Source organism: Grus americana, chromosome 2 (assembly GCF_028858705.1).
Source record: "Grus americana isolate bGruAme1 chromosome 2, bGruAme1.mat, whole genome shotgun sequence".
Lineage (NCBI taxonomy): Eukaryota > Metazoa > Chordata > Aves > Gruiformes > Gruidae > Grus > Grus americana.
The window spans coordinates 127464134-127482095 of NC_072853.1; the positions used below are offsets into that span (position 1 = coordinate 127464134).

The 17962-nt window shown below is 40.1% G+C and overlaps 1 protein-coding gene across 2 annotated transcripts in view; it reads right to left on the minus strand.

The window, feature by feature from the left end:
• The window catches only part of LOC129203569 (ubiquitin-conjugating enzyme E2 E2), a 215989-nt gene that overhangs the window by 15129 nt on the left and 182898 nt on the right, over window positions 1-17962 (minus strand). For both annotated transcript variants that reach the window (XM_054818251.1, XM_054818249.1), the window contains exon 5: window positions 11230-11377. In XM_054818251.1, the coding sequence (XP_054674226.1) occupies window positions 11230-11377 (148 nt within the window). The remainder of the gene's footprint in view (window positions 1-11229; window positions 11378-17962) is intronic.

Consider the following 17962-nt stretch of genomic DNA (forward strand, 5'->3'; position numbering starts at 1 on the left):
ATTTAACAACGGTTAAGGTAAAACTCATGGAGACTCTGTGTTTCTTGAGCAGAAGTGCACACACTTGTAAAAACCTTGTGTGTATATTTATCATATAGCTTTTACAAACTTCATGTAAAAAAAAATAAATCAAAATGCCAACTGTATTTTTTTCCAGCTTTACTTCCATTTTGTGACAAGAATGAATTTTGTTTGTTCTAGAAGCCCCTTCTGAGGAACAATAAAAATTAGGAACAGTTAAGGGTAGTGACAGGACTCCTCTCATGAGTGCCAATTACATCCCTTCACATTTATTTCTTGCACAGATGTACAAAGCCTCTTTACTGATTTGGATTTTAGTCGATCTCTGATTTAATCAGATGCCATTTAATAAACTGATGGCTGGGTATTATTATGTCTGAAGTTCAATTTTTCTCACCTCGTCTTAAATAAAAACAAAATAGGAGTAGAAAACTTATTGAAAAGGACAAGAAATCATTAGCAGCATGGTTAAATCTTTCCCATTTAAGGAATGGTTGGAATCTAAGCTTATTTCTTCTGGGAAAAAAAAAAAGACAAAATAAGATGTGACAGGTAATTTTGTAAAGAAGATTATAAAAAAATGTGGTCTTGCTTATCTTTTCCATAGTCAGAAAAGAACACAAAACCCCAACACAGTTAGAAAAAGTTAAAAGGAAGTAGATGCTTCATACACAAAACAGTTAAACACATCCAAGAATATAGTGTAGGAATATTAGAAGGTAATTTAGGAAAATTAAAAAAGAATTAGAAAACACACAAGTCATGGCACCACCTAAGTTACCATTGCAAAGGCTGTAACTGCTCATGCTTCAACACATCGTCTGATTGTTAGCTGTGGTTAGGAGGGAATTTCCTCTCCAGTATATTACTGTGTGAGTAAAGTGCTTTGAGGGAATTTTACACTTTTCACTGAACCACTGAGCAGTGAGCAGTTACAGGCAACGCACCTGACTGAACCGAGTAGTACTGGTTTTCTGCTAGAGGATGACTGTACTCCTCCTTCCAGTGGTTATTCTTTGTAGACTTACAGATACACCAGATCAAACCAGAATAGCGTAAGCGTGTGTGTGACTGGTATCTGGAGCTATAGCTAGTGACTGCATTATGCCTTGGATACCACAAAATCCAGATTGCACATTTTATTTTTAAAAAGTAGTCTGTGCCCTTTGCTTTCTAAATTACATAAAGCCACCAATATTCTTATGTAAATAACTCCAGACACTTCTCAGAGAAAAAAATATTCAAACAGACTATATACTTCTGAAACTATAATGGAGCATTTAAAACGTAAGTATTTCTAAATAACCTTACTTCTATAGTTGTGTTAATCTTTTTAATGACGTCTTGTGAGCTTTGAATAGCCTATATCTAAACAATGTGAAATGCCTCTGTGCTAACGAACAACGCTTTTCTACCCATAAGGTGTTGTCAATGTGCAACTGAAAAGAGCAAAGATTTAGGCCAACATAAATAGTAATCCCGATCCAAGCCTCCTCCTCCTGCACACATAATTAGGAGATATTCCAAGACATATTTTCCCGAGAACTACTAAAGGATGACAGTTCACAAATGTTTTTCCTGCTGTTACAATAATTCCCACAGTCATGGATTCATGTTGAGGGGACGTAGTCAATTGATAAGAACAAAATCTTGTAATATTTTCATCAGCTCTTTATGGTGAAGGAAATTAATTCTCTTTCAATGCTTATCTATTCATAGCTTTCATAATGTGCTGCTGCATTGCTTGCATTTACATACGTTTAATTTCATGTTTATAGATCATGTCAACAGAGTTTAACACATATAGGTGTATGTGTCTGCAAATATTTAAAGACCAGATGTACAGAAAGTCTCTTCCTGGCAGTGCAGAGAGACTGCTAGTGGGACTTCGGATGCCTAAATCCCACGGGAATTACTGAAAACCCTGCTGGCCATCTGCCTGCATCTACAGGTGCCTAAATGCCTTTAACATACTGGTACTGTGTGTCGAGCTCACAATATGAGAAACTGTGATTCAAACTATAGACTAGCAATTAGTATTGTATATATACTACTGTATAGATAGTATAGTACAGTATCTTTTAAAAGAAATGGAAAGAGGAACCACTGATAGACTATCAAGAATTTGTAAATATTGGTTCTAGAATATATGATATGGTCAGTCTGAATACGTGCATATTACTTCAATAAGTATATAGCAGGTTATGCAGAACAGGCAGGGGAACACACAGTATTTAAAGATAAATAGGTACTTTCTGGCGAAAAGAACTTTGTTGCAATTGAAGGGATCGTTTTGTTCATGTGAATGAAACATGGTGATGGGTTTTTCCCAAGGCAATCCCACCTTTGACGTCGTTCTGCACTCATTGAGAGCAGAACGAAACCCATCAGTTTGATGCTGCATTTTCCTTTTGTGCTCCTTTAGGACAACTTATTACGATGTTTTATGTAAAACACCCATCCCTCTGCTCCCAGTCCAGCAGCACCAAGACAGCAGAGCAACCACACACTACATTTTGTATTTGCTAAGCAAAAGCCTCCGGAGTGAGCTCATTTCATTTGGAGACAACCCAAGGCAGAGATTTAAAAAGAAACAGAAAGGTTATGTTGCAACTTAGAATAAACCAAAAAACATTACTACATGAACTGATTCCTCGCTGCTCTAACTTTTGTTTACCGTCTTTTACTTGTTGCCATGCTTGAGTGATACAGCATAAAGTATTTTCCTGCTCCAGATACAAAGACAGCATTTTCCATTGTGCTGAAGCAGCCCAGAAACCTGCCTGTTTCCTGACAGAGCACAGTATACAAACTCTGAAGAAAAGGGAAAAACAGCTCCAAGCTAAAGAATATAAATAATCTCAGACAACAGAGCAATTTCATTGTTTACACGACCCTCTGCTGCTTACAAAAAGGATATATGGCAAAAGGAGATTATTTTGTTGTATGTCTGATAGTACTGTGCTGTGACGTTGCACCTGGTAGCCTGTGGGTGCCAGGGAAGAATCCAAGTAGCAGGGTTTACCAGCCTCATAAAATTGGACAAATTAAATACCGTTTTACTAACTTTTAAGTATTTCAGTCATTTTCCAGAATATTCATCATATTTGACAAATCTCCTCAAATATGTCCTGGATTATTACAGAAGGAGTATTTATGATTTTCCTGTGCTTTCTGGATGTCCTGACAAAAATGTTCTAAAAGGAAACAAAATTTCATTACAAATCAGTACAGAATATATCTGGGCACAGGAAAGCCTAGGCATCCTTTTTGATAAACTGAACAAAGCTGTTAAGCTGCTAAATGGGAAGGAAAAAAATCAGATTGGATTCTGAAGCAAAGTTTTATGATAATAGCAAAATGTGCAGATTATGGCTTTAAGGAAAAAAATTACAAGAATGAGGAAAATGAGAAGTGGCTCATCCCTTGAACTTGCTGTCATCCAGAGTTTCTAAATTCACTGCACAACTGGGGGTGAGAGGAAAAGAAGGAATGATAATTGGGAAGTCTAAAAAATTGCAGAAGGGACATCTGACGTGAAACGGCACTGACAGAGAGCAGCCTCTGCTATGGAGAAGCACCAGATGAGCAGAAACATCATACATGCTTCCTCTTAGATTGAGACCTATAGAAGAACAGAGGAAAAAAAGATACATCCAGTCTGGTGAGTGACGAGGGGCAGGGACCTGTTCTTCATTACCCGGGGCTGGGTAGCTATTTTAAAGTTTGACCAGGGAAGCCAAAGAGCAGAGCTGTGACCACAAGTCAGCCAAATCCTCGCTCGGAGCCAAACGCTCCAGCATGGAACAGATTTTATTTTTACAGCCATGTTACATTTTCCTTTATTAAGCTGCCTTAGATTTATTTTTAAATTTTTTTCTTTTTTTTTTTTTGGACAGGCTAACGCTTTCAGTAATTCTGAAAATAGATCTTTTTTATTGATACAGTGGACATCTATTAGTGTATTAAAATGCATGCCGGTATGGCTGGAGCTTATCAGCTGAAAATACAGAGCTATTCCTGTGGAACCTAATGTGTCAACGCATGCTCACTTTGCAAGTGGCCGTGGCAATTGTGGATGTTAATGCCCCTGCACCAGAGATGATCACTCCAATGCAGAGTCAGGAGACTGGAGCATGTCGGTGGGCATCACGTTGAAGGCTGGCAGCCTCGCCCCCACTGCCCGTGGGAGATGGGTTTTCCTGAGAGGGTTCCCATGAACCTACTTCCCTTTGCCTGGGGTGTGCAGAAGATAATTCCACGGGTGGTGCAGGGGGCAGGAGCTCCTGGCAGGGTGGCAAAGGACTTCCTTAACTGGCCTACCTACATTTACCTGTCAATACCTTATGCAAATTGGTAGAGATTAAGGAATTGCTACAAACAAGCATTTGGATGAAACTTAAGTTTCCCAAACACTAACACAAATTCAAAATGTGGAGGCGCTCAAAACCTTCTAAACACCGGATCCATCGATGTTGCGCTTTCACCCGTACCCTGGGGCCTCCTGGTAGGCGTGCAGGTGTGCACCCTGGCCCGAGCGACTCCAACAGCGAGCTTTGGGGACGGCTGCTGAAGGCAAACCTGCCGAGGGATGGGGCAGTGGCATTGCAGCAGGATACCAATTTCCCTCCAAAAACGTATACTGCTGGCTGAAAGGGAAACGGGCTGAGACATCGAGACAGTACGCTAATTCAGTTCTTCCCCTTGCATGTTGTCTGACTTAAATCTCCCCACCTACTCCTGGTTTGCAAAGGTCCTGGAAACAGACAGCAGCAATTCTAGCAGCTTCGTAGCAGGGCAAATACCGTTCAGGCTTTTAGGGCTTTTATGCTTATGTTGAAAAGTCACTCTCCAAAGTGCTGTTTCAGATCCCATTGAGGATCAGAGATATGCATTAAATTACACTATTGAATCCTTTTCTGCAAAGGATGACAGAACTGGGATTTTATACTCTCGGCAGTAAGAGTACAGAACCTTACAAACCTTTAGGAAAATAACAATGAAAAAAAAAAGAAAGAAAAAGGAAAAAGAATATTGTACTAACTGCATCCCATCTCTAAAGCAGGTAAGGGTGTTAATGTTTTTTTGGCAGAAAATTTAGGCAAACCTAAATCATACGAACCCACATGGATAACTTGTTATTGCAATAGAAAACCAACAACAATATGTTATCCAAAATTGCCAGTTATACCTACTCTGTGATGAAAACAGTGAAGTTTCTGGGGAAGATAAAGGCAAAACATAAGGATGACTCATATAAAGAAAGCTTGAAAGCATGCCTCTTGTCCCTTAGTGAGACAAGTAAAGATCCCCATAATCTTAGGATCTCGTTTGACTTTGTTTATCTATGCTTAGAGAAATGGAAGTCATTAAAATGCACAGCCACATAACTTAACGTGGGTTAACAAAGTATGAAACCATCTAGTAAATTCATGATTCATGGCAGTACTTGTAAAACACCAGCACATATACTTCTAACCGAGGTACATTACATTTGAAAACCACAATATACGTGGTTTTTTAACATAAGCAGGCTGCTTTTCAGACATGCTGAGCAACTGCAACTTCTATAAAAATTGCTAGGGTTCACATCAAAGTAATGTAGCGGTATCTGTCCAATTCATTTACTCATATAAGTACATTTACTGTGAGGACACGTACACTTCAGTCTCAAACTCCGTTCACAGCAAACTTTACATGTAACGCTGCACACACTGTCTCACACTTTCTGGTGGGTTTAAAGGATAACAAGAGAAAAGCAGCTTTACGCTGCTAATATAATACACCACTGAAGTATTTGAGAGCAGAGTAAGACCAGCTAACCTGGCCAGTGCTGACCCAGGTGAAGGGGTTACTGCTGTCAGGTGTTTGTGCATTTCCTTTGCCAGAGGTTAATGCCCTTTTCTAGCAAAAGTGTTTTCTTTCATTTGCTCTCTCTTCCTTTTTCTTTTCCTTTTTTTCCCCTTCCCCTTTCCCTTTCTCTCTCCCTCTGCCTTTCCCTTTCCCCTTCTCCATCATTTCACTAAATTGGGTTAGAAAGCAGACAAACAGTGAAAATGACAGGGCTAAGAAAGAAATAACCTTTGACAGGGCTGCCAGTGAGATAGGGACATCCAAGGGGGAGCAGTAAATATTTCAACCCAGATGATAGTGATGATGAGTGGGTTAGTCTGTCTAGCTGTGCATCATGCCCCGATGAACTCCACATGAGTCAGGCATGTTGAGGAAAGATGACTGCAGAGCGATGGAGGGGCAGGAGGGGGCTGTGACAACGAGCAGGGGAACAGAAAGCCTCTCTTATGGAAGGAAGCTAATAGAGACAGATCTGGTTAGTGTGCAGCAAATAAAGACCACGAGGAAAGAATCATAGAATCATTTAGGTTGCAAAAGATCCTTAAGATCATTGTGTCCAACCATTAACCTAGCACTGTCAAGTCCACCACTAAACCATGTCCCTAAGCGCCACACCTAAACGTCTTTTAATTACCTCCAGGGATGGTGACTCAACCGCTTCCCTGGGCAGCCTGGTCCAATGATTGACAACCCTCTCGGTGAAGAAATTTTTCCTACTATCCAATCTAAACCTCCCCTGGCACAATTTGAGGCCGTTTCCTCTTGTCCTGTCACTTGTTACTTGGGAGAAGAGACCAACACCCACCTGGCTACAACCTCCTTTCAGGCAGTTGTAGAGAGCCATAAGGTCTCCCCTCAGCCCCCTTTTCTCCAGGCTAAACAACCCCAGTTCCCTCAGCTGCTCCTCATAAGACTTGTGCTCTAGATCCTTCATCAGCTTCGTTGCCCGGCTCTGGACACACTCCAGCACCTCAGTGTCCTTCTTGTAGTGAGGGGCCCAAAACTGAACACAGTACTCGAGGTGCAGCCTCACCAGTGCCGAGTACAGGGGGACGATCGCTTCCCTGGTCCTGCTGGACATGCTATTTCTGATACTAGCCAGGATGCTGTTATAAGAGGGTGGTTTTTCATTAATACATTGGGAATGAAAAACAGAAAAACTGTCACTTAAGTTATAGGATAAGAGTTGCTTAAAACCAAGTGGGTGTAAGTTCAGGCTAGAAATGCTCAAAAGAGCAAAGCAAGCGAGGCTCTCTAGAGCCCCTCACCAATTTTTTTGATTACAGCAGCCAGCCAAGTGTTCAGCCTAACGGGGCACATCTGTGGGAAAGCAATGCCGTGGCTGCTCCCCATCTCAGGCTGCCCCTCTTACCCTCTGTCTGCACCACCGTGCACATCCCCAGCGCAGGAGCTCACAGCCAGGCACGGCCTGCCACACGGGGAACAGGGGCAGGAGCAGCACCGAAGCATTCGGTTCGGGAATGTCAATGGTATGATTGAGAGATAAAATCCCCACTGGCCGTGGAACTTGTGCGTGGGAAAAATGGTAAGGAGCTAGAGGCGGAGGATGACACCAGAAGCAAAGGGGCTGGAGTGAGGGAGATGTAGCAGGTTTTGTTGTGATGTCCTAATCAAGGCTTAGCCGCGTGTTATTAAGCAGACATGATGCGACGTTAGTGTTCAGACATCGGGGATAATCAGGCCAGCCAAGTTCAGGCTTTGAATGTGTGAAAAAGGAGGCCATGCAAAGAAAAAAGTTGCAGTGCAGTCTCGTCGGTGTTTCAATTTATTTTGTCTGAAGCATTTGCAAATGAGAATTTTCCTGGGGCTTGAGAACCTTTGGCAGGGCCGAGGTGGCAATGACCAACTGAGAACAGTAAGCATTTCAACCCAGATCAGCATCACCAGCTCTCTAAATATAAAAATAATTAATTTGCTTTCATACTTGAAGCTCAGTAAAAATACAAAACCTCAGGGGCCATCCACACTTGAAAGCTCCTTTGGATTAAGGCAGTGTGGGAATTTACACTCCCTGGGCTCCACTTGAATACTTAAAGTACAATTGACTTTTACTCCAAGTAAGACAGTTTTTCGTGACTTGACTTAATACATTTTCAAAGAGGTGAGTGTCCACACATGGAGTTACTCTGAAACAACTGCCTGCCCACGTAGGCAAGCCCTAGCAGCTAACACTGGAAATAAATATTTTCGGCGCTCAAGCACAGAGCCTACGAGTACTTCCTCGCATACTCGGTTTCAAGCAGATGAATGTACCTATCAGGTCTTTCGGGGTTGCTTGTGCACGTGCCAAAATATTTAGGGGATTGGGGCCCTGCTTTGTAGAAAGAGATACGTGCTGTGTCCCGGAGTACCACCTTAAAGAAAAATACAAGTCCCCTGATTGAATGCTAGCGTATCCCATCATCTCTCCCATGTCTCTGATACCATTCCAGTTGGCTCTCTCGCACTCCCAGATAATTCACACATGTTCGCCCATCCACAAACCCTACAGCACCCCTTCCCCCCTCGAAAAAAAAGTCAGCCAGCTGTTAGAAAATTCAGACATTTCATTAACACAGTTTACTCGCTGATACTGCCAAGCAAAATAGAGACAATTAATAATAATCAGGACTGAAGGCGCTGAGACAGCTTATGAGTAAAGGATTGTATTAGTTGTTTAAAAAGGACAAACTCGCTCCTGCCTGGAGTGATAGGGAACAAAGGGCGGTGATGTATAACCGGGGAGGAAAGAGACTCTCTCCGTGGCTTTTGTAGATTACCGCGTGAATGACAGGAGCGGCAGGAGCAAATACCTCTTTTCATTTGCTCAGCCTGCTGGAGAAGAATAGCAGCGCTTGCCAATGAAGCTGCAGCTGTGCTCCAGCTTCGTTTAATCACTGTGTATGACTGAGGGTTAATTAGCTGCCATTCTTACTGCTATTTGTTGTTCTAATGAAGATTTGCATAAATGTAAGACTAGGGGGTAACTGATACTTGATTTTTCCCTTCAGAGAGGCTGGGGGTGGAAAACTCGCCCATCCCAAGTGTTTATGTTTGTGGGAGATTCAGTGTTGCCTTTCCATTTGACCTGATCTGCTTCTGGCTGATGAATGGTGAACAAAGAGTTCAGAGTTGCTTATCAAACCGAGACCCCTGTTGGGTTTCTGCCTTTAGAAAGGGGCAGAGTAGTTGGATGAAGAGAGGACCGAGGGGTTAGAAAATTACTCCCAGCTGACAGAGAGGAAAATACATATATGTATGTTTCTGGATATATATATGTGCATATATATGTGATATATCTCAGTGATAGGTATCTCAGTGACGTATGCTTCTATCTATCTATCTATCTATCCATCTATCTATCTATCTATCATGTTCAATCTGGATGGCACGGAACCAATAATTTGTTAATGATAAAATGTCATAAAAAATTAACAGGACAAGCAGTACAACCAGAACAGGCTGTAGCATATTAGGCAATACACTGAAAAGTAAGAACTTGTAAGTTTTTGCAAGCTTTCTGTTTTACATCACTAACACTCAAAGTTCACTTATTATAAAAAAAAAGTATCTAACATGAAACAGGCAATCTCAAAGGAAGGCAAAAATGACTCAGTGGTTCACATCTACCTGCCATCAGCTCCTCATAAGAGGGGAATTTACAAATTAAGAAATTGCATTTATTGCTCAAAAAATCATAGGAAAATTTTAACATGAAGCCGTAACAAAATCCCAAACTACTCTGTAATTAAAGAGAACATTTGAAAATAAAATGTCATAAAACTGTTTTATTTACTATTGTCATGACAATGCTAGTAACTGAAAGAAACTGAAGGGAAGAAAAACCTCCTGTTACTAGTATGTTAACTTCTTTCATATGATAAGATATTATGGGTAACTGTTTCAGTGTTACTCTTACACACTTGGTCGGCTAAAACGCTTGTCTAACAGCATCTGTATAATAGTCTGAGGGAAAGAAAAAGATTGAGAGGGCAGAGGTAGTATATTTCTAAATGTCAAATCACTACTGGAAAGTGGCCAGCTTTCAAGTTGACTGCATCCCTCCAAAGAGAGGTGACCACAAATGAGCACACACTTATTGCCAGTTTCTCAATCCCAACACAGCTTTGCAGTTTCTCTAGCTCTTTACTCAGTCTCTAAGACACATGAGCAAATATTCATTTGCTTTTCTTTACACTTCTGTCATCCATCTGCCTGACTTCCTACAGGCACCTCTGCATAGTTTGGGGCAGGCACTAGGAGAAGTCCATCTTTCAGAGACATAAGGAGAGCACATCCAACACACCTGAAATAAATGTGCCGGAAATGGTAACACAGGGCTCCTTTACCACCCCAGCTCTTGGCTGGAAGGAACGCCATGGGTTGTAACGCTATATACAGTAACAAACCCACATAAAAATAAAAAGAGTCAATTGCATTTTTGCCCACTTTCACCTTATTTTGAGCTTGGAAATAATTCAGCCTTCTGTTACAGCTTTTGACTCAGCCCTTGATTACAGAAGATTCTGCCCTTTGCAAAGCAATTTTTAGTTCTTTGGTTGGGGAGAAAAGTTTAAAAACAGGAAATCTAAAGGTTTAAAAACTAGATGGCAAATTAAAAAAAATACTGACGTGTACAATTAAAAATAAATCAGCAACAACCCTTACAACATGTAAACAGATCACTTATTTTTTCTTTACTGATTCTTTAATAATTTCTATATGCTATGATTTTCCAAGGCTACAGTCAGAATTACTCATTGGTAAATAGGGTAAGAGAAAGTGGAAATTACAGATCTAGTGGTCAATGGCAGAAAACAAATCTAAAAGAGCTGAGGGAAGAGGTTAAGTGCTATGCTAGTTAATAAGAATGACAGCTTGCTTTGAATACTCATACTGGCTGTCCAGGATATTGAATAAACCTCATTTAAATTAATTTTCATTATTTGTAAAGTCTGTGTTAGACATCTATCATTGTCAGTACTATTAATATTCTTTTCAGAGACCATATTATCAGCATATTTAAATGAAAGCTTTCCTTTTCAATATTTATTAACTCATTAATATTTTTTGGTACTAATATCCCAGTTGTAATATCCAAATTAGTGCCTACTACAAGGTATTTTCTACCGATTACACTTTTTGAATTAAAAGATTTTTTTATTCTCAAACACTAAAAATGCACTTATGCTTCCTTTTTATACTATGTCTTAATTTATATGAATGGCATTTCAAATTTACATTTTTGTCTTTTTTTTAAGTAGGTAGCAGTAAACCAGCTCACTGACCACGTCCTAGTAGTGGATGGAATATGAACTGTGAATGAACGCGAATGTGAAAGTTAATTCGCCTTACCCGGGTTGCAGTCTGTGAGGAGGGAGCAGATGGAGAGGAGAACTTTAGAAATGGTTAATGCTGGACTCCAGTTGTCTTTTAAAATGTCCAGGCAGATGACGCCTTGGCTGTTAATATTACAGTGGTAGATTCTTGTCCGAAACGTTACCTAGAAAAGACAGTGTGTCTAAGTACAATGGTGCTCAAGCCAAATAATTACACGATTTTTAAGCAATTAAAAAATTATACAAACTAACATTCTTCTTTCCTGGTTGAAATGACAGTACTCCGACAGCTACTGTCGGTTAAAGGCTGCGCAAGATAGCGATATTCATAAGAAAATAAAGAAGAGAAAGTCTGTCTCTTCCACCTGTGGCCAGCAGTGGAACTGGTTTGTGCAAGGTGAGAACGGGACACGTTCCCTGAGCTTCCTCTTGCCTTGGTCTCACTGATCTCATTATTTTTGTATGGAGCTAAAAAAGCCCTATTCCAGTCCCTGATCTGGGTAACATTCATAACACAGGCCCACAGCTACTTCATGCTTTGAAGGGAGGCAGAAGACAGATTCTTCTGCTGTCTTCATCTGTTCACCATTCGACCCAATAGATTAAGCTGGAAAAAAAAAAAGTGGAGGCATCACATCAGTGACTCCTGGAAAAAGTAAAGTAAAATATCTTTAAGAAAGGCTGCTCAAATAAAATGCTCTTATTTCCAAATTTTAAGTTACAGCTGGATCAGTGGAATTGTCTACAAACATCTTTTGGGTGGGTTTTTTTTTCCCAGTTGATTTTGAGGATTTCTGTATCCATTTTATATGGTCTCCCAGGTGATCCTGTATGTAACAAACCAAGGAGATCACTTCTTTTAGCCTAGAGTGATGTGTTTCTGCTTCAAGTTGGAGATATAGGCCCTTTATTTTAAAAAAAGTTCAGCTGTGAAAGTTCACTTTGTAGTTCAGAATGAATACAGGGGCTACCAGATCAGAAGGGACAATATAAGAAAACTACCCCTTGGGGGTCTCCATCAAGGACGAATTTCTCCATCAGTTCTACCCAAATGACAAGCCAAACCGTATGGTTTTAATGACATGTTCATCACATCTGAAATGAAGAAATACAATTTCAGTGGTCTACATCATCAGTAATAACCCTGCCAGTAGAGGGGCTGATGAGGCAGATGACAACAGCAGGCAAAGCACACCCCAATTTAAGAAAGCTGTGCTTTTCACCAGAATTGGACAGTGCTAATCACTGGGAGTGCTTGGGCACCTATCCTTGCTCTACCACACGGATAAACCTGCTTCTGGAGAGTAATGGAAACTGATGAGAGGCACGCTCCTCCTCTGATTGTATTCTGTATCAGAGATCTCAGTGGTTTCAGCGGGATTGAGATCAGGCCACTTATCAATAAGCAGAAGAGAGGATACAAGTGAAACAACATGGTACCTGGTTTACTTCTACTAAAAAAAAATAAAAAATCATTCTCTAACACGCTGAGAAATTCCACCCCGTTGGATTAAATCAAGCAGCTTTGACAAAATAATGGAAAGAAAAGGTAGTAGGTTTCTGGTATTAAAACACTACATTCAACAAGAAAGAATTTTTCTCCTAAGTACTTTTCCACATAAATCTGTGAAAGCACTTTTGGGCCCAGTGTCATTCACCAGTGAGTTCTGTAACAAAGATCTCAACAAAGCAAGTTCATCGGTTTTTAAACACACCTATGTCTAAAGGTATTGCTAATTAACAGGAAAATTTAACAGTTTGCCACTCCATACCCTACGTGTTTGTAGGTTCCTTCCTTTTTTCCCCCTACAGTTGTGTTTTTGCTTATTGTTTCCCAGCCTAAGCGCTTCACTTCCGGGACTTTTATGAGAATTTAGAATATTTCTGACACAATGAGCTCAATTCATCCAAACACTATCATCACATGATCTACTTTTTCCCCTCATTAGGAGTCCAAGCACATTCAGCATTTGAAATGAAGGAATTCTTCTGCAAGACCAAGAAAATAGTATGTAGTGATAAAATTAAATGTTTGTCTACAAAGGGAAGCTATTTTGAACAAGGAAGGTTACAAATACACCAAAGTGGCAAACTACCTTACTCAAAGTGCATGTCAAAAGTGTCCACGAAGGGAGCTGGTGTGGAGTAGCATCCTGTGAATTGTAGGTCAGTGTTCATTAAGTTCCCAGGTAGATTAACACCAGGCAATCTCATACTTGAGATATAAGGAACTCAGGGAACGCTTCCTAGCAGGATGTCCCATGGCTTGCGCAAACACTTTAGCACTGCTTAATTGTAAGTATTATATTCTTACTTCTCAGAACATTGTTGGAATAAAGTTTTTGCTTACTTTGCTGAATTATTTTTCCTATGCTTCCATGATGAAAAATTTGAGGACTTTATTCAGCAATATCTGAATATGCCGAGTAAGAAGTTTTATGTGGTCTACCGAGCGCCGGGGAAACACATTGAATCCATTGCCTGGATTAAATTATACCCTCTAAATTATTTATAGATGGGTCAGTCTGAGCTTGTAACCTGCTTAAGAGAAGGCCATCAATTTGAGCCTGTATTTTAACGTGTAACTGTTTTGCTGTCAGCTGAGAGGACAGACACGTTGCCCCACGATCCCCTGACTTCCTCGCTTTTGCATCTGTGAAGCAGGGACGCTGGGAATTTGGCAGGATTCAGAGAGCCGCTGGGATGAATGGAGTTAGTTCATGTCTTTCATCAACTGTTCAACACTCCATTGCCATCTTAGGCTGTCTGGTGGATAAATGCACGCAGGACTACACCCGCTTGTAGTTGGAAGGCTACTTTTAGCAAATACCTAGACCTGAAATGTAGCATTTTTTCACTACAAGCACATCTTAAACCCGTGACACTGAGGAAGGCACCCACTCACGAGATAAGGCTTGCTGCTTATCATTGGCAAATACGTCACCGACTTGCCAAACATGTCAGTGCACTTTAAAATGCCTGCCCAAGTACACAGAGACATTTTAATGACAAAAAACCCAAAGCTTTCAGAATTTCAAAAGAAGCTATATTAATGATGGCCTTAATATGCTGGGTGGCAGGTAACGGTGTTCTTATCCCAAAGCAGCATACAGTACAACTGGGATGACATACTGCTTTCCTCATCTAGGTATTGCCTCAAATCGCAGCTCATGTGGGACATGCTGACATGTAACTTTCTGGATGTTGTGTTTACCATACCTACATTTCAAAGTTATGCAGAGTTGTTCGTATTATATGTGTAGAGAGAAATCAATTGATAATACCGTTCAAGGGGAACTACATTTTCTTTATTATGGTCATATTTTTACCTTTGATGGCACTTAAATGGTTCCTATAAATGGCGTACTCTAATTCTATTTATCCCCTAATGAAAACACCTAAACAATCCCATGCAGGGGCTCAAGGGAGTGTGTGGGTGTATAGAAGTTATCCGCAGACAATTGAATGGTACAGGAGTAATTTATCTTTTTTTTTTTTTTTTGAACGATAAGTGTCCTCTATAGATTTACTCTCTTTTATTCTGCAGTTTTAAGAGGGTATCTCATTTTCGTTGAATAAAAGTGCAGGTCAGAAAAATGCAAATTACAGGAAATAGGGAAAAATGGGACTATTTTCTGAAAACTGTAAGAGTACTATAAACAAGCTTTTGAAAGGTAATGATAAGGAATTTATATTCAATCAGTTTTGGAAATAAACAATAATAAACTCCTCTGTTTTTCTGCTGCTGAATGCCAAACCCTTCTGAATACTGGAAAACAGAATTAAACAAATAACCCCCCCCACCCCTTTCTATAGTCTCTAAGAAGAAAATGACGTTACCTATTCAAAAGGGGGAGAAAAAATGATTAGAGAGAAAAGAAGTACATGTAAAGCTATGGTTCGCTGTTCGTTGAGTAAGTTTTAGGACTGAAAAAATCCTGTTTATAAAATCCGGGAAGAGTGAATTAAGACGGATTTCAGTTGAGTGATTGGAGGCAACTGGTTGTAGGCAAGATAAATCACTCCTAGATCTCAGAGTGATTCTGAACACCAGTTTTCCAGCACGATGCAGTCCTAAAATCGCTCACCAACTCTCTCTTGCACCTAATGTTCCTGTTAGGTCTAAACCCAAGCAGCCACCGTGGCACTGGCATCTAAGCGTGACTTGTTTAACCTTCGCTGTGAGATCCAGAGACAGGCGCGCAAAGGCACCGCAGCTCTGAAAGGGCCGGTCCCACAAACACTTTCAGACTCCACTGAATTCAGTCATAATTCTCTTCAAAAAACGTATGAGGAGGAAGAAATGTTTCTCCAGTTTTGCATATTAGCACACAAGGGGTTACAGCGTGTTCTCATGAGTTGCTTTCTTCAGCCTGTTTGGGTTCAAACCCTCACCTCCTGTTCCTCATTCCTCCCACTGAAGCCTGGCGACTGTGCAGGGAGAGATGAAAGATTCCCAGAGTCAATAGGAGAATAAACAAAAACAATCCCTCTTTGCTCGGCCAACACTGGAAGCCGGGCTGAGATCCCAGGGCTCTCATTCCCGCAGTTTTGCAAAGTTCCTCTCAAGCTCTTTCATTTCTTCCAAGGGTGCAATCCTGCAGTCCTGCCTGAGATGAAACTTCTGTCTTCCTCAAATATTCCCCTGGAGTTCTGTTTTAATAAAACTGCGGTGGCACTACCTGAAGTGGAAGAAGTTGTACTGCATACAGAAAAGGTTATATATATATTAAAAAATATGATGCCCTTTATGATGATGTTCATGGAGCTCAGGAGGGACTAAGTAGTTCCCATCTCAGTTTGTCAGACTTTATGAGCAATAGATTTGTCTGCTCGAATAGAGAGAATAATAAAAACAAGATCAGGCCTAGACTGTTTAGTCATATTAGAAAAACACTCTAAACCAACCTAAATTAAAAATATCTATAGCTCTGAGTGACACAATGTTCATGCAATAACCTTTACATTAATTAGCATCCTTAAATTTCTTAGAGAGTGCTCTTCATTTTATTTATACCCAGCACTGAGACTGCCTTTCTTAGATAGGATGATCCATCTCTGGTTTGTAACTACAGATTTATAGCGTGCACATGAACAATTTTTGAGATACTTAATGGATTATCACGTAAAGTGCATAATAAAGGACTGACCACATGACGCTCACTATTAAAGAGCATAATTTAAATATACGCCAAGAAATGAACTTCAGTCAGTTCTTAAAAAACTTGCTCACATCTCCTTTTAGCTGGTAAAGAATAGCTATAGTTTATTTTATCGAGGGAAAATATATGTCATCTCCATTAGCAGGAAATAATAAATTCTAATTACTTTTGCTTGACCTACAGAAAAGTCTGATATGCAAACTATTCTGGGTTTCTGTGGCAAAATGCACCACGCGAGACATAGCTAGCCAAAAGTGATAACAATTTGAAAGGGGTATAGTAGCATTCACATGAGTTAACCTTTAATATTACTGAAAATGAAACAGTATGCAATATGAGCAATTATTCATTATATTCATGGTAATTATGAAGCTCAGTAACTGCTCAGACTGTCTCATTGAACAGACTGTTGCAGGGATAAAAGGAGTTGAATAAGCACAGCAGTACTGAACGTCTACATTATATAAACGCACTAATTTTGCACACAGATTTAATAGCAGAAAAAATAAAGAGAGACCTTGATAATCTTTGATGTACCTGAGAGGGCAAAAAAAAATTATCCTAAACTGTACAAAGTTTTCTGAAAATAAAGGAAGGGGAGGAGAGAACAAGGGAAATGGATTACTGTCTGGGTTAGGGACGTTCAGAGTAGAAACAATATTCTAAGATGCAAAGCAGCAAAAGCTTTCTCTGACAAAGTCAATATGAGTTTTTAAAAAACGATTTTCATTTAATCAGCATAATCTTTCTTACAATTAGTAATTCCATATGGGAAGTCAGCAATGAAGTCCTTTTATAGAGAGTACAATTTTTTAAGATTTCCTGCCTGTTTAACTTTTACAAAATAAATCCTCCTTTTTGAAGTTTAAAGCACGCTGGCTGTGTCGTCCTACACGCACGCCTCTCTGAGTTCGCTCCTTCACGTTTGCTTTAATGCAATCCAACTCTTCTCTCCTACATGTGAGCAAGCCTAGCACATAGCAACATTTTTATTTTATACGAAAAAATCACATATCATCATGGGGCAAGCAGTACCTGGTGTTTTACTGTTTACTTCCTAATTCTGCTAGGCTTCTGTAGGAAGGGAGCTCCCGGGTGTGCTCAGGGCATCGAGGCAGGGGCGGCAGGCACGGGGCTGAGCACGCAGGCAGGCTGCGGCAGGCACTTCAAGTACCAACATTTATTCTAAGAAACCTGGGCTTTTTTTTTTCCTCACTCAATTTTAACAGCCTTTGGGTATGTAGGTGGTCCCTATGTGATGAGGCAGATAGATTGACCTCAAACACATAGTCTTCTGTCCTGATCAGTTCATCTGCTCTTATTCTATAGTGATAATGTATACAAAATTCTTTCTCTCACATCTGTATACATATGTATGTATGTGTGTAAAAGAGGACAAGAACATTGATATATGATGTCTTTTTAGATCACGTGTGGATTTTATGCAGTAGTAAAACATGTGTGACGGCAGAATTACATAGTTTCTGAAACATCCAATAGACATCACAAATCCTCTTTTAAAAATATATTTGACAGGCAGTATGCAAACCACTGCTGTGAGGCAGAAGATATTCCCCATAAGGTGCC